Source organism: Tachypleus tridentatus, chromosome 2, assembly GCF_004210375.1.
Source record: "Tachypleus tridentatus isolate NWPU-2018 chromosome 2, ASM421037v1, whole genome shotgun sequence".
Lineage (NCBI taxonomy): Eukaryota > Metazoa > Arthropoda > Merostomata > Xiphosura > Limulidae > Tachypleus > Tachypleus tridentatus.
The window spans coordinates 92,335,085-92,360,061 of NC_134826.1; the positions used below are offsets into that span (position 1 = coordinate 92,335,085).

General features: G+C 33.7%; 2 protein-coding genes across 5 annotated transcripts in view; one reads left to right on the forward strand and one right to left on the reverse strand.

Annotated features, from left to right (window-relative positions):
- The window catches only part of LOC143244544 (peroxisome assembly protein 12-like), a 63,857-nt gene extending 52,583 nt beyond the window's left edge, over positions 1–11,274 (forward strand). Inside the window, exons 4-5 of the mRNA XM_076489449.1 lie at positions 8,982–9,094; positions 10,274–11,274. Of these exons, the coding sequence (XP_076345564.1) occupies positions 8,999–9,094; positions 10,274–10,348 (171 nt within the window). The 5' untranslated portion in view covers positions 8,982–8,998 and the 3' untranslated portion in view covers positions 10,349–11,274. The remainder of the gene's footprint in view (positions 1–8,981; positions 9,095–10,273) is intronic.
- An 11,000-nt stretch (positions 11,275–22,274) lies between these two features.
- Positions 22,275–24,977, reverse strand: part of LOC143244545 (lysine-specific demethylase 2A-like) — a 69,460-nt gene continuing 66,757 nt past the window's right edge. For all 4 annotated transcript variants that reach the window (XM_076489451.1, XM_076489450.1, XM_076489452.1 and 1 more), the window contains one exon: positions 22,275–24,817. In XM_076489451.1, coding sequence (XP_076345566.1) covers positions 23,276–24,817 — 1,542 coding nt within the window. In that variant the 3' untranslated portion in view covers positions 22,275–23,275. The remainder of the gene's footprint in view (positions 24,818–24,977) is intronic.

The following is a 24,977-nucleotide window of genomic DNA, read 5'->3' on the forward strand; positions in this document are numbered from 1 at the left end:
TTTCTGCAGTGAGGCACATCTCCACTCGCAAAGGTGGAGTTACACTGCCAACAAACAACCTCGTTTTGACATTTACATCACCACATCAAGGCAGGTTATCTAATTTGTAGGGTACGGCCGTACATTCTAAATCCCCTCCAATGTTTCCAATGTCAGAGGTTCGGCAACTGTAAGATGTCATGTCGTGGTTCCCTGACGTATGCTCGTTGTGGTGGCAAGGACCACGATGCCTATGAGTATGACACAGACCCACATTGTGTCAACTGCAATGGTTCTCACCCTTCCTACTTTTGTTCTTGCCCTAAGTGGTTGGAGGAAAAAGAGGTGCAGTGTTTGAAAATGACACATAACATTAGTTATCCTGAGGCTCGGAAATTGCTGTCCACTACTTCATCTCGGACATATGCTGCTGCACTTCATTCCACAACTACAGTGGGAGTGCAGACAGATCCCTTTGTGCCTCCAAGAGAATCGTTTTCAAAACAAATAAAAAACCTTTTGACCTTCATGGTTAAAAAGGTCAATGAATCAACTTCCACACCCATCTCTGTTCCTCCCATACATTCCAACAAACCTCAAGATCCACATCCTTTGGTTTCAAATACAGGCATTTCTTCTGATACATTTTTTTCTCCCACCCCAAGATGCAAAACAATCATTCTGGAATCCCCTTCCAATAACAAAGACCTGCCCAATCGACCCAGGGCAGGATCCATGGAGGTTGATAGACCTCCTCCGACTAAAGACAGTAAGGAAAAAAGACGTGGTCGCCTACCTGTTGTTAAAAATGACCACCTTTACATTCTAATCTGGATGACATCAAAACACTGATTGCTTCCTACCATTCTGTATGTCTTTCCTTACAAGAAACATTTCTAAAACCTGCTGATACAGTCACCATTTGGCAGTTTTCTCTGTACAGAAATGACAGGCTGTATAATGGACGAGTACATGGAGGGGTGGCACTATTGGTTGATCAGCATGTGCCCACCCTGTCTTTATCACTCAACACACCCTTAGAGGCCGTAGCCATCCGTGTTTCCTTGGGTCATACCATCACTATTTGTTCTCTCTACCTGTCCTCTGGTGAGACATGATCAAACAGACCTTGATGCTCTCGTTGAACAGTTGTCGTCTCCATTTGTAATCCTGGGGGACTTTAATGGACATCATCTCCTCTGGGGAAGTGCTGTTATTGATGGGAGGGTAGAGCGTATGCTCTCTGATCACAATTTTTCTCTTTTCAGTACTGGTTCTTCCACTTATTTTCATGCACCTAGTCAGTCCTTTACAGCTATTGATCTCTCAGTTTGCTCCCCTTCATTATTTTCCCATTTTTCATGGAGGGTTGACAATAATCCACTAGGCAGCGATCATTTTCCTATACTTTTGAGAGAGACTGGCCGTGGTCGATGCCACCCTACCCTCGTGCCCTGGTGGAAGCTGGATCAGGCAGACTGGTCCACTTTCACTGCTCTCGCAGAACGTGATCCTGCCATCGTGAATCAGCCATCAATAGACGACTGTGTGGCAGCAGTAACTGGCTGTGTTATACAAGCAGCTGCTCAGTGTATTCCTAAAACCTTGACACGTTTTCCACGATATCCTCGTCCCTGGTGGAATTCTGCTTGCCACTTAGCACGGAAGGCTGAAAAACGGGCTTGGGATACTTTTGGTAGATATCCCACACTTTCGAACCGCGTCGCTTTCCAATGGGCCTGTGCACATGCTAGGTGGGTAAGACGTCAAAGCCAGAAGGAATCTTGGATTAAGTTTACAACTACCATATCTTCTACCACCAGTTCCTAGGTCATATGGGACAGGATTCGAAAGGTCATTGGGCACTACAATTCTGTCCCCCTCTCAATCTTACTCTCTGATGGTCAGGAGGTGGCTGTTCTCCGAAGCATCGCCGATACTCTAGGTGAAAGCTTTTGCCGGGTATCTAGCACTTCTGCTTGTTCCTCCACCTTCTTGGCCATCAAGACTCGGGCAAAGCGTTCACCTCTTTTCTTTCGAACTGACTGTCTCTTTGACTACAATTGTCCCTTTACACTGGTTGAACTGAAAATGCCCCTTCATCGGTCTTGCAGTACATCTGTTGGACATGATGATGTATACTATGACATGCTGCACCATCTGTCTCCTGCTTCTCTTGATGTCCTTCCAATTGTCTTTAACCGGATCTGGCAGGAGAATGTTTTTCCTGATGCCTGGCGCCAGGCTATTATTTTATCTTTCTCTAAGCCAGGGAAAGATCCCAAGATTCCATCAAACTACCATCCAATTGCTTTGATGAGCTGTCTCTGTAAGACCTTAGAAAGGATGGTTAATGCTCGTCTTGTTTGGTTCCTCGAATCAAACAACCTCCTCTCGCCCACCCAGTGTGGGTTCCGACGGTAGCACTCCACCACAGACCACCTAATTTGACTTGAAACATCAATCAGAGAAGCCTTTCTCAAACACCAACATCTTGTATCAATATTATTTGACATTGAGAAGGCTTATGACACAACATGGAGGTATGTCATTTTGCGAGACCTCCATATATATGGGCTACGTGGCCATTTACCAATCTTTATTAAAAATTTTTAATGGACAGGAGATTCCAAGTTCGTGTGGGTTCTACACTTTCCCGTTCTTTTGTACAGGAACTTGGGGTCCCTCAGAGCTGTGTTTTGAGTGTCACACTTTTCAGTATAAAGATAAATGCCATCACTGAACAATTCCATCTCACTGTTGTGAATATGCTCTATGTCGACGACTTTCACATCTCGTGTCAATCATTGAACATGAGATATATTGAGTGAGAACTACAAACTGCCCTCAATCATGTGCTGAGGTGGACTACGGCAAACGTAATTTTTCTCTCTCTAAAACCGTCTGCATGCACTTTTGCTGCCAATGGGTATTCACCCTGATCCTGATCTCTGTATCAGTGAAGTTTCACTGCCAGTGGTCCCGGAGACCAAGTTCATGGGGCTTATCTTTGACCGTAAGCTGACCTTTATACCACACTTAAAGCAGCTTCGGGTCAAATGCACAAGAGCACTGAACATCCTCCGTGTCCTCTCTACTACCAGTTGCGGAGCAGATCGATGTTCAATGTTAAAGGAAAATCGTGCTCTTATTAGATCAAAACTCGACCATGGATCAATGGTCTATGGCTCTGCCAGACCCTCGGCCTTAACGATTCTGGACCCCATTCATTATCAAGGACTTCGACTCTGCACTGGGGCTTTTTCGCACCTCCCCAGTTCAAAGTTTATACATAGAATCTCATGAACATTCTCTGCACCTTTGCCATTTGCAACTGTCTTTACTATATACTTCGAAACTTCGTTCCTAACCAAAGCATCCCACCTGAGGATGTGTTTTCCTTCCTCAGTGGGCCGTACTTTTTCAGAACAGATGATCTGCCATTGCTCCGTTTGGCCTTCGCATCCAGGCGCAATTGGATGAATTGTGTCTGTTCTTGTATAACATTGCAGATTCCACAGGTCAGCCCATCTCATCCGTGGCTTATTACAGCCCCCAAATGTGACCTTTCTCTCAGTCATCTGAAGAAGGCAGATACTCCAGATTGGAAGTACCGTCTTTTATTTAATGAACATTTTTCAAACAATCATTCCATTCCCATTTATACAGATGGTTGAAAATTAATGAATTCAGTGGGCTCTGCTATGGTTTGCTGCGGTTCAATGGTTGCGTGCAGAATCCCCTCTACAGCTTCTGTGTTCACTGCTGAACTGTATGCCATATCTCTTGCCCTGGATCATATTGAAGCTGAGCAGTACTCTAACTGCACTATTTATACTGACTCGCTTAGTTCTATACTGGCCCTGGAATCACTACATGTTGGCTCACACCCTCATATTCAAAACCGACTGGCCCATTTCTCATTAACTGCTACTTCTATCCAGTTTTTCTGGATACCAGGCCATGTTGGCATTATCAGGAACGAGCTTGCAGACACGGCAGCTAATTCTGTCTGCTTCAGCACTATCACCGCTGTGCCTATTCCGTACATGGACTATGGTCCTGTATTCAAGGCTAAGCTCTGTGCCAGCTGGCAGTCCACTTGGAGTGAGCAACAATGCAACAACAAGCTTTTTCCAATAAAACCATATATTGGGCTTTGGCCATCCAGCTTTCGTAAGGTTCGAAAGGAGGAAGTTGTTGTAACTAGACTACGCATTGATCACAGTTTTTTAACTCATTGTGTTTTTTTATCTGGAACAGTTGCACCAGTGTGTAGTTTTTGTAACACTCAAATCACTGTAAGCCACATTTTACTTTCTTGCCATCTTTACGACTCTCAATGACGGCACTATTTTTAACATGTTTTGTCCCAGGGTTTGTCTGTAACATTGGACAGTGTTATTGGTGAAGGTGATAGGTGTTTTTAGTTTTTTAATGGCCATTAATCTTTTCAATCTCATTTAAGTGTTGTATATTTATTTATTACACATTTTTAATTGTGGTTTCCTTTTCAAAGTCTAAATCTCTCTAGTTCAACTTGAAATTGTAAGATGGCCAGAACATTAAATAACTCAACACCAGGAATGGAAAGGCCAACTTCAGGTGACTAACGCTGCTGTTTGAACTATCCGTTTGAACTACCAGTTAGTTGTCCTGGTGAGTTGTTATTCCAATTTTGCTGCATGTCTTTTAACACTTTTATTACTTTACCTTTGTGTACTGGCCATAATGACACATAACCCGGAACCAGGACTGGAAAGACCAACTTCAGGTGGCTGACGGTGGTTCTTGTACTTACCTGTTAGTCTTCCTGGCAGGTTATGATCGTTACCATTCTGTTACAGGAAATCCTTTACAACTTTGTAGAGTGGATGTCTACATTAGTTTTATGCCATTTTATGTTTTAATTGCTGTTTTGTTTATACCTTTATTTCCTTTTACGAATTTTCTACATTTACTTTACTTTTACCTTTTCACAGAACATTTGGCTACTCATTATTACGATTTTGCTTTATGTCTTTTAACACTTTTCTTATTTTACCTTTTGATAATGGCTGTAATGACAACATAACCCAGAACCAGTACTGGAAAGGCCAACTTCAGGTGACTGATGGTGGTTCTCTTACTTACCTGTTAGTCTTCCTGGTGGGTTATGATCGTGATGATCATTTCCATTTTGCTAGAGAAAGTCCTTTACAACTTCTCTTACTCTGCTTTCTCTCTTAATATTGTAGACTAGGTGTCATCATTTTATACTTTTTCTGTTTTTCAATGATGTTTTGTTTTACCTTCATTCCCTTTTCTGTATTTTACTACATTTAATTTATTTCTTCCTTTTTAACGGACATTTGGCGCAGATATCCCAGCTGCTTTGTGCCATAAAACACTAAATCAATCAATCAATCAGACTATTAGGCTGCCTTATCCTATACCTTTCATTTTTCTCAATATTATCAAGTTTTCTTTGCTTCCCCTGTCCTTACCATATTAATCCATTCTTTCCAGATTCTTTGTCTCTAGAATAGCTAATCTTATGAATAGAGAGAAATACCTATTGGTAGTATATTTTCAGTATAGGAAAATTATAACTTTGACTTGATGTTGACATAAATCTCTTCATAAAAATTGAAAAGTCAGAATTTAATTACTTTTTTGTCAAAGAATTTTTAACAATGCACATGTCCTTCAGAAAGTGACTTTATGAAAAATACACTTAAGTATATCAGAAAGTAAAATTGAATGTTATTAAAGAATTAGGAGAACTAAAATATTGATGTTTGAAGTGACAGATATACTGGAATACATTACATAAGTCTCAATGTTTGCTATATGAGCAGTGATTGGGGCACTTTTGTTGTTACACGATTAGTAAAACGTATACTCAAAACTCTGAAAGCATGGCTGATTGTTTGAGATTAAAATTTGGAGAATTTTTCACCAACATTAAGGTTAAGCAATTTTATGCTACTCATAATGAGTAACAGTAAAGAAGACAAGTATAATTATTATGCTCTTTTGGAATTAAGGCACTGCATATGTTGAATTTGTTCCTTCTAACTGATAGCATGTCAGTAGTGTCCTACCTGAATAATCTTTTAAAAAATTGCATGAATGCTGTTCATGTTCTTCATTATGTGTGGCATTTGTTGCAGAGGAAATTGAGAACAAAAATGATTAAGACTTGAGATGAAAAGAAAAATTATTAGAAAAAATAATAACTTTAGCAGTCACAAACCAAGATGATGAAAGAGACACAGCTCATACTGTCTTACATGTTCTTCTCAAAAAGAAGTAGACAGCATGATCCATTGGAAAAATGTATCATTTTGTAATGCATCTTCTGTACAAGTTGAGGCCATGTTTTCCAGCTCCAGTTAAATAAACTTCTTTCAATTCCTGATCCTGACAATCAGAAACTGTTTTCTAAAATATAAAGTAAAAACTTTTTTTGAGAAAGCCATCATCATTTTTGTTTATTAGTAAATGAGATCATTGATTAATGTATTAGTGATTTTTTTTGTTACATTCAGTTTTGTATTTGATACATTTTTCAACAGTTTCACATGCATGAATTATAACTGGTACAACACTATAATCCCTGAAAACTTAATGCTAACTTTATTTGCTGAGTCATACCTATTGCAGGAATAGAAAATCCCTCTTTCATATATGCATGTGCACCTCTACCATGCAGTACTTCTCGCTTCTTAGTGGAGCTGTTATATTATATGTCTATTTTAATAGTATTACTTGCATGTGTTTATTAACTCTCCATTATTGACTACTTTCGATTTCTGAGAATAAAAACCAATTATCTTGCTGCATAACCTACTCAACACACACAGGGTAACAAATAAGTTGAAAAATGTGACTCAAGGGTTGTAAAACTTCAACTAGTTAAATAAGTCAGTTGATCAGAAATACATTTGTGACTGAATATAGAGACACAGCAAAGCCAGTAAGGTATGGTCAGCACATTTAACAATTGCTGTTGGAACATAAATAAATTAAGATAATTCACTAACTTTATTTCTCTATTACCACTCTCAGCACAGCCTCAATCTCATAGACAGATCTTGTAACCATTTTGTACTTGTTATAGTTTGCATGTATAGTTAAATTAGTAAGCAGAATGTCAATAAACATTACAAGGCTTTCATACTCAAAATATCACACTTTATTAATTTTAATATTTCTTAAGTAATATTTTTTTCATACCTTACTTCTTTTCAGATGTTGACTATCCAACTTGCAAAGTAATTTTGGTTTTAATTTTAAGATTAAAAATACTGTTATGCATCAGAAAGTTTTCATATTTCAGATGCAAAATCTTTATAACTTCTAGATAATTATCAAGTGTTTTTCTTAAAAAACACTTGTTATTTTCACTGTTGTATCTCTGTACAGGTTCTGTTGATCTGACACACTTATTAACCACCATTAAAAAAAAAAAGGGAAATAAATATACATTATGCTTTCTTTCATTCTAGAAATACCACAGAAATACCTGGGAAAATGAATTGTTGGCTTAAATCTTACAAAATTATGTATCTATATATATTAATTACTTTTTTTATTATGTTGAACTTTCAACTATGCTTGGCTAATATTTCAGAAGTAGCAGTGACGTAGCACGTGCGCACTTATTTTACTGTATCAAGGAATATAAAACTAGCCTTTACAGAGTCACCTGTCTTGGCTATGTTTTAGTGGACCAGTGTTTTGTTAAATAGTCACGTTTCAGTTATGTGTGTACATAATTACTGTTTACAAATAAGTTCTTAAACTTATTTTTCTTAAAACATAGAACAGTAAGTTTTTAGTTACAAACTTTGTTTATGTTTGCTGCTGGTTATTAAACTTTATCAAATTTCATACAGAGAGGATAGAAACAAAATTTTTTTTTGTTTAATTTTATATATACATATTGAAATAAACCAAAGATTGTAAATTTCTATATCAGTACTATAGAATTTTACTATAATTTATCAAGTTTAGTAACATATGTTTTTGGGTTTAAAAAAATATGAAATTTTAAGCTCACTAATGTCTTACCTTAATGATTGAAATCTAGCATGAAAGAAATAATTTTCTGCCCAAAGAGGCTGAGAAAGCCACTAGGAGGACATTCTGAACTTTTGATTGGTTACACAGATGTCAAAACCTGACTAGGTGGGTGGGGCCATCTTGGTTGATTCAATAAATATATTAAATCTCAGAAAATACAAAGACAGAAGGTTCTTATTTTATGGTTCAAGTTATCAATATTGGTCATTTGAGTGTGTAAATCACAAGAACTTATAGACTTTGTATTTTAATGTCACAAAAATCTATATTTAAGGTTATATATATTTTGCATTTAAATGAAATGAAATAAGTACAGTACTAAAATTTGAAGTATAATCTACAATTTAATACCAAACTCACTGACATAAATCCATAAAATAGTAGTTCATTAAAATTTTGAATGCGAATCAACAAACACGATCATATGGCTTTCAACCTATGTCAATAAGTTTAAACAAAACCAACAAGTTGAAAATTTAATATCTTTATCAACAGTAAGCTCAGTCCTCATTGTCAAACTTGTGCACATTTTGATTTAAAGTATTATAAAAGTATCTCTAACAAATGCAACAGTAGATACAATAACTATCTTCCTGTCATTACGTGCGAGTTAATCATTTTTATTAACAGATTTTTTGTTTGGGTCCTTGAATAACTTAGCAGTATGCTTAATCACTTGTAAAACTAAAATTTTTACTCAATCTCTGTTGTAGATGCAGCACACTTCACTCATTTGATGGTTTTTAAACAAACTTTTTTGGAGTTATGTTTTAGGAACAAGATTTTATATCATTTTTTTTTCTAATATGTCAAAATTACATATGGTATGCCATGTATTTTGAGACAAACAAACTCCTACTTTCTAAATTTAGTTGTTTTAAAATTATATAATTTTTATTTGACAATTTTTCTCCCTCTTTCTCTCGTGAAAGTTATACGAGCTCAAGTGATGGTTGTATTCAACTTCATTCTTAGTGTAGCTGGAACATTTGTTTTTGGGTACAAGGCTGTGGAGTACTCTTTGGAATTGCCTGCAGTTCCTTTAGTAAGTAACACTTGCAACTAGGTACTGAATAATTAAATTTTAATAAAAAAAAACAAACTAAAATGACCAGTGTGTGGTAAAAATCTGAGTCTGAAAAGAAAAATGACTAAGGAAAGAAACAATTCAAACATTATATTGTACTTGTATTATTTTTTTATAAATGATTGTCAACAGTTACCTTTAATAATTGAATTGTCTTAATGTATGAAAACCTATGAAAGTACCTTTGTACTTGCAAACTTAAACCCATGTGATACCTCATTGCTGTTAGAAGGCACTTTGTCACATTTTAAAATATATTATGGTAATAGTTATGGGAAACTTTTCTAAAATACAATTTTGGTGCTTTAAATTACTAGTTATGAGAGTTCCTACTATTAGGGGTATTTAGCTAGAAGCTGGTTTGTCTGCCATAAAGTACTAGAGTTATGATTGTTCTTACTGTTGGTATCTAGGTAGCAAAATTGTTTGTTTGCAGTGGATTACTTGTTGCGACTATTCTGACTTATCTAGCTATTAAGTTGCTTGATGTACCATGAGGTGATAGCATTATGACTAGCTAGCAAATAATGTAATGATTAATTTTTAATTTTTTATTATACTGCATCACAATGTATCCATAACCTTTTTGGTCTCAACATTAACAATTATTCTCAATCTGAATGATTTTTTAGATGGATAAATCTTCACAGTCGAAAGTTTAATCAATAATCTAGCCATTTCTTATTACAAATATTCACTTCCTTTCACTACATGATTTAGTAATCTGTACAAACTATGATAGTGAAGTACATCATAACAAGAAGAGAGGTCATAATTACTGACAACAAATTACTTATGCTGTGTGTACCAGTTAAATCAATTTTTCTGAGAACAATTTTCAGAGTAGGGATGTATGTATAAACTATAGCAAATATCAAGGGGTATCAGAATGATTTATGCTACTCAAGACATAGTGCTTCATAACAAAGTATCAGCATCATTAAAAAGTTTCTTTACAAAAACCTTTATACCATCAGTAAACATTTTAGTGTGGAAAGAATGTTCTTATGGGCAGGAATGATGTCTTTGATAATTTGGAAAACTACTTCATTTTACATATGTTTGGATTAATAAACAACAGGTTAAAAATTTGCATTTTAAGTTTCCAGATGCTTATGTTTTATCTGTTTTTCACAGCAAGTACTGGTTGGGACAACAATGGCTTCAGTTGTTGCTCTTGTAGAAATTTATTTCTTGCTAAAGAGTTTGTGATGAAATATTCCCATTAAGAGATTGGAATATTGAGTACAATACATCAATACCAGAACAAACATTTGTACATGACAAAATAGCACTTTCAAGATGTTGGTCATGTGTCTTCTGTCATCATAATGAAAGTTTTACAAGTACTTTGTAATGTAATAGATATAAATGCAGTGTACTGTTAAGTACTTCATTTGAGATTTGTCTGTCTTAACCCTTCTGCTACTGCCTAGTTAGATTACACTGAGCATTAGTTTCTGTACTATAACTTCTAAAATTTTGTGTATATCCATACATTTTTGCAACCTTATATTAGACATTACAAGTCTTTTTCTAAGGCAAACAATAAAAAAAAAGTTGGTATTTTTACCAAAATTTTGTCCATGAATGTATGGAGTCAGCATGCAATGTAATTTTCAATTTAAGATTAGAAATACTTGTTTTATTCTGAAAATTGTTAGATTTTTTGTGAAATATCTAAAACCTCATAAATATTAAATGTTTTGTTTAATTAATATTATATTTTATCTGTTATTTTCTGTACCCCAACTCTCTATGCATTCAGATAGATTGAACCATTAAAAAAATGCAAAATAAAATTAATGGTAGTGTTTTGTGTGAGAGAGAATTGTGTAAAGTAATAGATATGTGGAAAAATGTAGATGATATGGCTGTGTTCAAAGTTTGGAACAATCCAATAAACTTAGGTATTTGGATGTTAGTTATGTTTTCAGGTTGGTTGAAATTTTGTGGTAATGGCAGATGCCAACTATTTCAAATGACTGAGCGTAATGATTGTAGACAGAGCCCTTTATCATTTGCGGCTACTAGGCTGTTTATTATTATATTATTATTATTTATTACTGCTATAGATTGCTCATTTATGATTGTGTTTTGTGTATTTAATAAATAAATTAAAAAAAATTCTTTTGAAATTATGTCTTTTATTGAGTTCAGAGTAACAAACATAATGGTAAAACAACACTGAACGTGCACAAACAGTAAGCAGGAAAAGCCTTTGTGTAAGGACTAGTTTATATCATGTTTATTACACTTGTTGTAATAGTTTTGCAGCCTTTGCTTTCATGAGAATGTCTCTGGATGGTTGGGAGTGATAACAACATTGTCCATTTGACTGCATACACATCTTGTGTGTTATAATACTGCTCAAAACTGAGGTGCTCTAGTTTGGTCTGAACTTGCTTTTGTTTTTAGTCACTAAACTAAATATCCTTTCACTGTCAGCATTAGAATGGAAGATTGTAAGAATTCCAAGCATAAACCTACACAGAATGTCACTTTTCTGGTTGCTATTTCCATCCTTAACTGTAGACAGATGAACCCAAAACATGTCAACATTCAACTGAAGGACAGTTTCTGAGAAAGTATCAATTTGATAGTTCAAATATTGCCCTTCCAACTTATCAGTAGTGTCGTGCTCATGTGTATTGACAAGGACAGGATACCTGTCTGTGAAGAAGCATAGAGAAGAGAAATCTTTGCTGACTTTCAGTTTTGAATTAGCAACCTCTGCGTGAATCAGAAGTTCATCATGTAATTTGTAGCTGCAATATAGTATTTCTTGACACTGATGTATAAGCTGATCAGTTCAAGGTCCTTTTCATATTTAACAATGTATTCCTTGGCAGCATTTCCAACAGAAACTGCCTCATCAGATTTGTGTAAGGATTCATTGTTGTAGTCAAGCTAAGTGATATTCTGCCTTCAAGATATTCTGGCTTCATGTATCTGACAAGTGTATTTTTAACTTGTGTAATCAGAGTTCTGTGCATAATGTGTATGCGAGGTTCTTCTCTTTACAATATCAAATTGGCTTGCTCAAATAGAGGAATTGCAGACTGAAGAAAAAGACAAAATAACAAGTTCATTTTGTTGTCCAAAAAAACTGTTAACTTATCTAACTTGCTCTGCACATAACTTTTGTTGGTTACTTTCTTGCTAGCTTTCGTTTTCTTTTCTTTTTTCATTGATTGTCTCTTCTTTAGTTCAGGGTTGTCTGTGCATAAACATATATTGAGTTATATCAAATGTTTCTTTGTCCGTTTTTGGAGACTGTTGTCTTGTGTCCCTGTGTGGCTGAGAGGATGTCTTGACTGTGTCCCTGTGTGGCTGAGAGGGTGTCTTGACTGTGTCCCTATGTGGCTGAGAGGATATCCTGACTGTTAAAGTCTTGCTGCCTGACTGAGCTGCATGTTTGGATTGTTTTGAATCTAGTTTTTCCTTTTCACAGTGAAAATACTTCTTCAATGGTTTCCACATGCCCAATATTCTGTTGAGGCACACCCCAAGTAATAGCTATCTTGTGTTAACAAGTTGTAGAATTTTTCTTGTTTCTTTGTCATACAATCCTTGAAACTCTTAGAAATGTTGTTTTCTGCTAGCATTTTTGTCCAGAAAATAGTAGATACCTATCAATGTATCAGAAACTGAACAGGGCAGTTCTCTGGAAGCTTTCTGGGCAGCAATATTCATGAGGTGACAGGCATAGCCCATGAAGTAAATGCTAGGGAAAAATCCCATCACACCTTTACCTATACCAGACATAACTGAGACATTGTCTGAAGAAAAAACTAAGTTTTCCCATGGAATTTTCCTCTTTGTCAGTTTGTGGTCCAAAAGCTTGAAAATATTCTCTCCTGTTGAAGCTTCTTTCCATTCCACCATTGTCAAAAGAGAACAAACAATTTTTCCAAGCAAAAAGTCAAGATATCATACAACCACTGGATACAGTTTCGAGTCATCCATGTTTGTGGATCCACCTGTGGTTAAACTGTAAATGCTGTAAGTATGCTTGAAATCATTTTTATCATCTTCACAACCCAACATTTGTACAATGGCTGTAGTTTTGGTTCTAGCACAGCCATATTTCTTCGCTATATCAGAGTCTGGGAAGATTTTTCTGAATAGATGTCCTGCATGATTGGCTACAACTAGGGGTAAATTATGAGCAATGACGAATTGCGTGAACATCACTTCTTCATTTATGGTTTCATATTCTGAATTCTTACTCATAAATGTCGTTATCTGTATCGTTTTTGTCTTCCGCTCAGCCTTTAATTGGTGAGATGCTGATTTTGTATGTGTGGAACAATCATTTATCCCATCATGCACCACAGAAAAATCGATGTGACATACTGTACCAAATGCATGACTGTCACTGAGTTTTGATGCAATAATTGGACATTTTGCACTATACTCTTTCTTAAATTTTTGATTCACAGTTTTAGTTCTTTTAGATTTGCCAGAAACAAGACAATCTAGCGAACGAGGCCCTTTTTTTCCATCTTGTGAACGATCGCATTGGTGTTTCTATGCCGCTTAGAAAACAAGAAATACCCATCTACGCAAGCACTGATTGGCTGACAAGCACTAATGAAGTAAGTATGGATTCCCCCACGTACCCAGTATGGAGAAGCATCGCACTCAAACTCTTGGTAGACGTCGGAGATACAAATATTTTTTATTATTTCAAGCACAAACATGATTATCGCAAGTAGCCATTTGGACTATGTCTTTTATTTATTATCAAAATTTATTTGTATCTCACTAGAAATTTTCTTTTCACCCCTTTTAAGCCCTGGGGGAACAATTTATCACTTTATTGTATAGGCCTATATAATATATAATAATTTGGGAGTTGCAACAAGTCGTAATATGTGTCTGTTTGAACGTATAGTCGTAATGTATACACCAAAATCATAATGATTACACTCAAATCGTAATGGCATCTCTGTAATGGTGTAAAAAGTATAAGTGCTTGTAACATGTGGAGGTGTCAGAAATGGGTGTGTTGTACTATCCCGTATCTAGATATTTGATTTATACAGCAGCTGTAAATTATATTATGTGCACCCTACTTTACAATTCCTTCTTACACAATCAACATGTATATATATTATTATTTTCTTTAACACACAGAACAGTCGTTAAAAATTATATACGAGAAATTAATTCTAGTACTTTTGTTGTGAGGAGATTGATTTGCACTCTGCATACTAGTCTCTTAAGTGGAGAGAGAAGACAAATTAATTTTTCAGATTAAAAGATGCATTTTAGAAAACAAAGTGTTCTCAAATTTCTATACTGATATGCATAAAATCACTAATGTATCTGGTTTTTTAATTAAGCTATATATGGTTTAAAAACAATCTTATTTTTGTTTGGAGCAATAATTTAATCAACAGACTTCAAGGTTTCCAGTAAAACTGCAGCTTTCTCCTTCAAACAAATTGTAAACTACTTTCAGATTTACGTAGTTTGGAAGGTGTCCTTTCTGTTAGTTATAAACATGTACTTAAGGGAAATAGACAAGATGTTTTTAAAGAATGTAGTAGTGGGAAGGGCTACTCTAGAAAGATTGCTATTTAGTAATCACAGCAAATCAGAATGGTGGGATGTTCTTATTTTATATTTGAGCTTGCCAAATACTTAATATTTTCTTTCACATTAAGAAATTAAATATTAAAATTTGAATTACAATTTGATACCAATTTTGTCACACATTGTGATAATAAAACTAATTAAATAATGAAAGCAACTAAAACTTTGTAACATGCACTCATTGCCTTCTCCATAGTGAGAAGGTTAAATTACAGTTCATTGCCCTTTTCTGTTGCTTCAAATGTTAACATTCATGTTTGATTTAAGTGCTTACAGTTTTAAGTAAGCTTCACACCATTATTTACAAATAAAATTAATATGTTGTACAAATATATAGTCTCAAGCTTCATGTTAAGTTTTTTTGGTCTAAAATGTTATTTGTTAAAAATTCACTGTTCATGTTGTAAGAAAATATGACTGTTATTGAAGTGCTTTATATTAGTTATTTACTGGATGTTTCACTGTTTACCTCTTAATGAGGCATTATGTAGTGCTGTTAAAGGAGTACTTTGTAGTTAGATGTTATCTTGACTGGTGTTTAAGTACTCTGCAACAACTTGATGATTATGTTTGAAAAAGTATTACATTGGCTGATACATGTATAAGAACCTCACAGCCAAGTGTAATTTAAAAATACTTTTTAAATTTAAGGAAATGTGGATTTTCCAGTCACTCAAATGCTACATATAAATGAAACATCTTAAAATATTTCTCCCACCTTAAGAAAAATTATATACACTAAAGCAAGGTCACATATGAAGTCTTTCAGCATTCTTGACTGTCTCTTACATTTCAGACTGGGTTATGCTGAAGTTGTTATTATTTCAGATATAAAGTAGGTTGTAAAACATTTTTGTTCCAACTTTTAAGAGAGCACAACCCAGTTTAGAGAGAATAACATACCAGGAGAATGAGAATATTTGAACAAAGTTAATATTTACAATAGTTATATACAAATGTAGAAATGTTTTTAACTAAAATAAATTTTTTGTGATGCTATGTCACTGTTAGGAATGGAACATAAAATTATTTTATGTCCATAAGTTTTTTGTTGTTGTTTTTCAAATACTGAAGTTTGGTAACAAAATCATTTTATTAATTTATTTTTTTTTAAAGCTAGATATTTCCATTGTCTTTTATCACTGACTACCAAAAGTACCCAGCTTTACTCAGATTATTTGGTTGATATATATCATAGTTGACCATGGCTGTGTGTGTATCCTGAACCAATGTTAACTTAAAAGTATAACCTATATATTTCTGTTGCTATTCAACATGATATAAAAGCCACTGTTGAAAGGAATTATCAAAATGCACTGGATTTTTTATTTATTAAAAGTTGTATAAGGAAGTTATATTTTTGCTATGTTGCTTCATTAAAAAGATTTACAAGTGCATGCATCCATGTGCTTGTCTGTCTGTGATTTCTATTTGAAATATAAAGAACCACTACTCTTCTATATGGTTTTTCATAATCTTCTCTCATTAAAGAAATGTGCATGCATGTGGATAAGTAATACCCAGTAATACTCTCAGGGTCCATTTAGTATGGGTGATAATTTTCACATTTCTAGGTTTTTTCCTTCTTGGACCTATTTCTGTTACATTTCTGTTTGGTTTTGCACATGAAAAGATTGGAATGCAAGTGAACACTATGGGTACAAAATTTCAAGTTCTTTGCTTTTGGTGTTATGGAAGCCATATATTCTTTCACATGGGTTGGGTTCACTTTGATTTGTTCACATGGATTAGAACAATATCTAGGTGTACATCATTATGGCCCATTTAATATTGGTGCAAAATTTCAGATTTTAGTTTCTTTCCTTTTGTAGTTATAGTGGTCACACACACATGCTCTTTTATTATTATAGATACTATTTTTGAGTAAAGCTGCAAGGACTATTAGGAGGGGAAGTGTTATTCATCATTGCCAGTTACTTCAAATGGACAGTATTGTCAATTATTAAACGAAGTTCCATTTATATGCATCTACCAAATATTTAGTGTATGCAGGAGAAACATTTGCTGTATAACCAAATTAGTTTTTATAACAAATTGAACTCCACCAAATTGAGAGCTATAAATAATAATAGTTTTACATTACATATCAGCATTTAGAATATAACAAAATACTGTGCTGTTATTAATGTAATTACTATTGTCATGTCACTAAGCAAAATGTCACTTATTAGAGTTAAAAGAAAACAAAGTGATTTGATATCTTACAGTTATGTAGAAGAAAATATTACATAAATGTCTCATTCAAAATCCATGTAAACATTACGGTAAAACCATGTCATCTTAAAATACAACTGCCGCTGGCTCTGGTGTTGTATCTTGAACTTTACCCAAGTAATAAAATTAAAAGTGCTTTAAAATATAAGTCTCCTTTTACAGTAAAAAAAACAAAGAAAATGCATATTACCATAGCAATGCTGATGCCACAGTAAGGAAGCATACTGTGTGATATCTTTCTCTGTTATAACAACAAAATTAAATACTAATTTTCAAATTGCAAGATGAAAAGAATGGCTTTCATATGGTAATTATTCTTGCCAGTGACTGTAATCAGAGAACAGTGGAAGAGATGTGTATATACATAGAGAGAAAAAAACAGGGTCTATGTTCTGACAGCCAATTAACACCTGAACGTATTTTGATTTAAAAAAATACACTTTACTGACTGGAGATCTTTGGACACACTTGCAATATTTATTGACAGTGATAAAATATATTTCTTTTTGTCTGGGAAGTAAAAGGATCATTCCTGTTTATTCAAAATTAATTTGCTAAGACACAAAAGCCTTTTACCTTCCATTGCATTTTTTTTTAGAAAAAACAAATGGAAAGATGCCCATGAGAGAAACATTAAGAAAGTTTTTAATCCTGTAAATTATTTTTAATTAGGTTGCTGTTGATTTGAGTGACTTATTTAACCACACTGCACAACTTTATAAAAGAAATTAGGTGTTACTTTTGTAACTAGAACCTATGCATATCCAGAGGATCCCACTGTAAAAATAAATGAAAATGTAAAATAAAATACTTTAAAGTGGGTAAACTTCATACAAGCCAGTACAACATTTAAAAATCATGACTATCTTCAAGTACAAACATTAAATTAAGTTAATACCAGTATTATAATTTAGTTGTAATGATTAGATATTTGTACAAATATAACTTTTTTTATAAATTTATTTTACAACTTTTTTATAGATTATGTTGATAAAATTCCAAATAGACTGTTTAGATGTTTCTTTAATACCTTTATTTTCATTTATGTTCTTATGGTTATAGTTTTGAAATTTATTTTTCCCATCTTCTTTCTTCAGCTGAAGATCAAATTATTTTTCTATCATTTGCAATCTAAGAAATAAATAATTCTGATATAGTTAATTAACAAAATATGCTGTTCAGGTAAACATATTGAATAAATGCCTCAAAGCAACTAATATTCTAACTGGAGATTAAAACAAGACTAAAGCATATAACCAGGTGACTTGTGAAACAAGTCATGTACACTGGAAATAAAAGGAAAAATAAAAATGAATAAAAATTCAATTATTATTATAAAGACAGCTGATGACACTTATGAAAATGTCAATAAACATTTCCAGGGTAAACAATATTAAAATATTTTCTCTAGTTCCCTAAGAACAATGAAAATTTAGACTGAAATTGTAAACATCTTGTTGAATAGGAAGTATCTGCTTAAACTCCATAGATTTAAATAAAATATTATTAAGTGTGAAATATGTTTAGAAACAATTTCAAATAGAACCCAGTGTTTAAAAGCTAATATAGGGGGTAAAACTCACAAGCAAAATGTATATGTACACAGTCTATCATTCTTTAACTGATTAATGTAAAAAACGTACTTCTATAAGTAAAGAAAAACAGTTATATATAAATAAATATTTATACATCTATTTAATAAGATCTCATACTTTGGAATTGTGGTGTACATTAATATATCAATTTTTTTTCTTTAGCATAGGATATGAGCTTCTTAGAATAGTTTAAAGTTCAATGATACAGTTAATCTTACAGTAGAATTAATATATTAAAAATTCACAATACTAAGAAGTTTTCCTCAATGGCCCTAGAAATATCCTTTCCTTTTCTAAGTAAATATTTTACATGGGAAGTCCATTACTTCCAGGACTGCAAATTGGCTATACACTGAGGACGTGTGTTATTGATTTTTTAAACAATTATCAGCACTTTCAAATTGTATACAAATACTATCCAATGTATGAAACAAATAAAAATTAAGTAAAACAAGAGTTTTAGATATCAAACAGACATCAGATATGGCTTTTAACGTTAATTAATGTTGCCAATCATGCCTAGATAACAATTAATAAAATTGGAATTAAACCACTCTGTATAATGGAAGAGTGGTACGTCAGTTCTATCTAGAATATCGTCTTCCACTATATTGCAAATTAATATAGTTAAAGAGAAAGGTTATGATCTGGTTATCTTTGGTGGTAGCAAAGTTTAAAGTTTTAAGAAAGTGCCTGGTTGTTAGTCTGTTAAGAAAATCTAATATATTGCCAATACACATGAATGAGTAGTCACAACACTATACCTTTCAAACAGTCCAGAAAACTTTTTTCTTTTTTTAAATAGTTTTCATTAAATAAATTTTGTAAAAGTTTAGCATGGCAATATAAATCATGTGGAAAAATAGTTTCTAATACCACTTTGGCAATTTCCTGACACATCAACTTATTCTATCTACATGTCTGCTTTGTCCACAAAACACCTTCTGCATTCAGTTTCCTTATCTTTTGATGTTTATGATGATCTTCCTTTCCAAAATAAATCACATTTTTGGTATGTACAGTTGAAAGCATGCAAACATCATGTTTACCATGCCAATTCAAAACGATAACGTTGTTTGTGACTGATATGATACTCACCTAGCTTTAGTTTTGCTGGATAAATATTCGTATATTTTGTTTTAGACCTAACTGACTGCAATCCCGTGTCATTTCTTCATTTGGTATTGACACACTTCTGGACTTGTATGCCAGTTTTCTGTATACGAAATATGTCCTTTCCTCAATAACAATGTTCAATGTCTATCATTCCCAGTATATGTGGTCATGTCTTGTCCAATTCCACAGTCACACAGTACAAAAGACTTCTATTCTAAATCTATGCCTTTTTGATGGGATAGACTGCTTGAAGCAGTAAGATGAAAGAAATAGTTATTAATGACAGTTCTTACACATCCATACAATCATGGAATTGTAAAGGAATGTAACTGTAAAGAATTAAGAGGTACAATAATCTGAAAAGGATTAAACCCTGCACAAGTTTTTCTAACGTAAGAAAACGCATGATATACACATTTTGTCTCTTATATAAACATTATCACTATCTGCAAAGTAACAAAAAGCAATCTCTACTCATATATTTACCAAATACAACTGCACTGATCAAAGGATGTGTCGACAGGGATTTATGATTAAATGCTTTTTCACATGTGCTATCAACAATTGAAATGCTTGAAAAATACACATTTCATTGATGCAGTTGTTTTTCCACTTTATTCTAGTAATCAGAGTCATGAGTACAGTAACCATAATATTTGTTTGTTTTGTTCACAGTACAATTCATCAACATGCTATCAAACAACGGTAGAGATACTAATTTATTCACAAATTTCATAGCAGTGTAATAGTCCTCTCTTATCCCAATTTTGGCTTGACAAAACAAGGCACATAGGGGATAAATTATTTCATTAGATGACCACACAAAACAAAGTTGTGGTGGCCACCATATGGGCTTGCACAAACAAAATGTCGACAAATGTGGTTGCACAACTATCTTATTGCTTTCATAACTTATGTTCGAAGCTTGTACAGGCATTTCTTCCATATCATATTTGAGATCACTTTCAACTTGTGGTGTATGTGTGCACTGGATAATTTGTCACCAATACTGATGTTCCAAAGAATATTGCTTAGCTGCTCGGAGGTAGCAAAACACATTAGCTTGAGATCCTTCTGTCATAATGGTACATAGGTAGCCACACTTAAAGATTTTTCCTAATGTAAATGATATTTGCTGGTGACATGGTACATGCATACATACACACATCTGGATGACACAATGTCATATTCAATATAAGCAAGAGAAGGTACATCATATTAACAACAGTCATTGTAGTATGGTTACAGTACCAAAACAGTTTATAACAGCTTTTTAAAAACCATGCAAGATGAATGAAATAGTTATTAATGACGGTTCTTATAGATCCACACAATCATGTAATTGTGAAGGAATGTAACTGTAAAGAATTTTTTTTTTTTTTTTTTATGAGAGGTTAAAATTTCTACAAATTTTCTTTTTGCCCATATGATGTCCTCTTTTACAGTTAATCTACTGATTAAAAGAAAAGAATAAAATACTCATGAGAGAAACTCCAAACTCTTACTTATATAGCAAAAGTTACTGTTGTGCATTAACCCTTTCACAATGGGACACAGGTCAAAGGTCATATTATGCTTGTTGACTAGCATTCAAAATTTTATTGAAATACTATTTTATGAACTTATGTTAGTAAGTTTGGAATCAAATTATAGATTTAAATTAAGAAATCAGTTTGTGTATTATCAAAGTTTAAATTATAAAGTAAATATTACAGACATACCTAAATATCAACTTTTGTAAGTAATTTGCTATGTTGAATGCAGCACTGTTTAAAATTAGATGTTTGTGATGTCAAATTACTAAGCCTAAAGTTTCTTACAAAGTAGGAACTCAAATTACTAATATTAATAAGTTAGAATACATAATAAGCATTTCACATCTTATTTCACTGAGATATAGTTTGTACAGAATCAAACACAATTACCCCATTCACCTCTTTCCATTTTTGGGAAACAGTCCCTTATATACATTGACTTCATTATATGACTTGTGAATAATCAATCAACAGCTTAGACTGTCTCCCTAGTGGTTTTCTCAGTTACTTTAATCTGTGAAAAGGCTACTATGCTCTTTCCAACCAAGATTTCAAGATGGTAGGTTGTCTCTTTAGTCTGCTTGAAGTTTCATATTTTTTAAAACCTAAATGCCTCTTAGTTACTAAGCTTAATAAATTATAGTAGAATTCTGTTGTATCAGTAATTATTTATAATTTTGTGGTTATTCAACAGTATGTATATATAAACCTTAAAAACATTGTTTTCTTTCACATCCTCTGCATGCAAAATTTCTTAAAGCTTAGCAACCAATTACAAAAATTGTGACTAGAAGAGATAACTGTTTGCTACACTTCATTATTACTGTTTAGAAATAAATTATTAAACTTATTTTTCTTAAAATGTAGAACAGTAAATTTGTAATCTTTATTAAAATCTACCAAATTTTACGTAGGTACACATACTGCATCAAAAGTTATAGTGTAAATACTTAACATGTGCAAATGTGTATATTATATCAAGCCTGTTGAAAAAGGGTTAAGATATCTTGAACACACCTCATTTGCAAATACAAACAGAGAACTTGAGCCAAATCTGTTTTAAAAAGTCCTTGTGGATAATTTATTAAAACCAAAGCTTTGTGGTTGTACTGTACATGATGAATGCAAGCAATGCCAGTAACTCCAACAGTAAGTAATCTGGTTGTTAAACTAACATATCAGAACAATGATTATATGATAAATGTTTTACAATGTTATGAATCTATAATCCCATTTTCCTTACAACCTTCTGTGTTCACTTTACATTTGCCTGGTGAGTGAAAATATGTATGACAGTAACTTGTCATGCAACGTTTCAAAACCTAACACACCAAAAATTCTAGTACTATAACCATCTTTTGTATCTTAAAAAAACAAAATATTTTTGCACACTATTAGCTCTCTCAGTACATCTGATTATGCTTAAAAATAATACTGAAATAAAAATATAAATACAGTTTTTACAACATGTTTTTTAAAAAATCAATTAAGCATTATTCTGTGAATTATGGAAAATGCTCTGAAATAACAAATACTGTAAAAAGGTTATCAAGGCAATGGTAATTTCTTTCACTGAATACATTCTGTCTGTTCATTCAGTTATATAAATTTTTGGAATTTTGTGAATCTCATATATGAGAGTCAGTATAAAATAATTCTGGATGAAAAATCCCCAAATCACAATTTAAATCTGTAGATGTTGAAAGGTCACATACAGAATAATAATAATAAAGTAAGTATAGTAATTTGTAGGCAGTGAAAAACAAGGAATACTGCTAACCTGAGAAAAATGCCTAAAAACTAATATAACTTAACTTCTGTACATATCCAGGCTTTTTTATGTTTTAAACAATGACAAAATAGAGAGAACAAGAAAGATGTGTGTGTGTGTGTGTGTGTCTGTGTGTATTTACATGAGCACACAAATATCTTAATAGCATAAACATGAAAAAATAAATCTGTATATATGAAGTGTTTGAAACTATAATGAAAAGAAAAAAAAATATTTAACTATCTGAAATTCAAAAGAAATGAGAATAACAGATTGCATTGGATCACCAATGCTTTTTAATTAGTTTTTCTCCTCTTGTTGTGAGCTTCTGCCGACTTTGAGCCACAAATTTCTGACAAGCAGCCTCAGTAACTTGAGAACACTCTCGCATATCCAGATACAAGAGACTAGTACAACGTCTTAGAGCTTCCAAGCTGGTATTAGAAATGTTTGCACAGGAGGAGACATCTAGTGCTGTTAACCTGTTTGATTTGGCAGCACCCAGAACAGCTATTCCCATGTCTGTCACCTTATGGCAGTGGCTTAGGTCTAGACGGGACAAGAGGGAAAGATGATGTGCCAATAGCCTCACAGAAACATCAGATATATCTGCTCCAGCTACCCGTATTTCTTGCAACTGTCGAAGACGGGTTTTTGCTTCAACAAAGCCTGGACGAGAATCAGATGGGCTAGAAAGTAGCTCTCGAATAAAGGAATCAGTCAGTCCTTCCACCCAACTGATGTCAAGAGAAGAAAGCAAAGGACAGTAACATGTACACAAAGATGAGACAGCTGCTGCAGAACAGCCACTAAGGACCAAAATCTTCAGTTGTGGTAATCTAGCTATCAGCCATGACAGCTGGCGTCGAGATATGTTGGTCCAGCTCAGGTTTAGAGAGACAGGCTGTCTTCGAACAATGCCCATTAGAATATTTGCAGTTATTTTCTTGCGGCTAAAATCCATGTAACTCCAAAGGCTAGGATCCACTGTCCATCGGTTCCATGTTTTACACACCAACTGACAAGTAAATAAATCTCCTGCAGACAAGTAATGAAACACTGGTAGCATCACATCTTTCTTCAATGCCAAGTTATTGGAACCATTTTTAAAATTTTTTCTGGTTTCAATCAAGTTCTCTAAAAGAGGTGCTGGCCTCACTACATACTTAGGTTTTCGCAGATTTGGCTTGTTTCTTAAGGTCATTGTAATTCTTGGTGCATGAGGTGGTAAGGTTCTTTCTCCTTGAGTCTGCTCAATCTTGGATTGGTCACTGTCTTCAACCAACCTTTTAGTTCCTCTTTGTTCTACTTGACTATCATCCTGGAGACTTGTAAAAGCTCTGGGTCGCTTAGGAGCAGAATCACTGTCCACTTTTTCAACCTTCACTTCACATTTATCAAACTCTCTAGGACTCTGTGGAGAATCTTGCTTACTGCTACTACTAACATTAACATTATCTAGAGGCCGGGGTTTTATTTTCATAATTGTATGGCGTCGAAACTCAGAATTCTTTTTTAACCCTTTTAAACTCCTCACAAGACGCTCCCTAGCAGTTTCACCGTGTTTTTTAGTTGCTACACCTGACACTGAGCGTGGAGATCGAGGATGAATCTCTGGGTTTGGTTGTTTCATGGACTGACAGGATGCTTTCAAAGCAGATTTATTACTGGATAACTTCTGGCTACTTTTGATACTAAGAGGATACTTAGCACAGGATCTGACATGGGCTTGAGTGGCTTGCTTCTTCAATTCTGCACATCTGTGTTTGTACTGATCTGAGAACATGCTTTTGCGTTTTGGAAATGAGGGACCAGAAATTTCTTCCTGTAAGTTAAAATTTTAAATTATTTAATCCTTATCATGAACAAGTTTTAGAATTTTCAGATTAATGTTAAGTATCAAAAGAGCTAACAGAACCAATTAAAAAAGCTTGCAAGAATGGAAGCATAAATACATATTATACAATAGCTTTACAAGTTGAAAA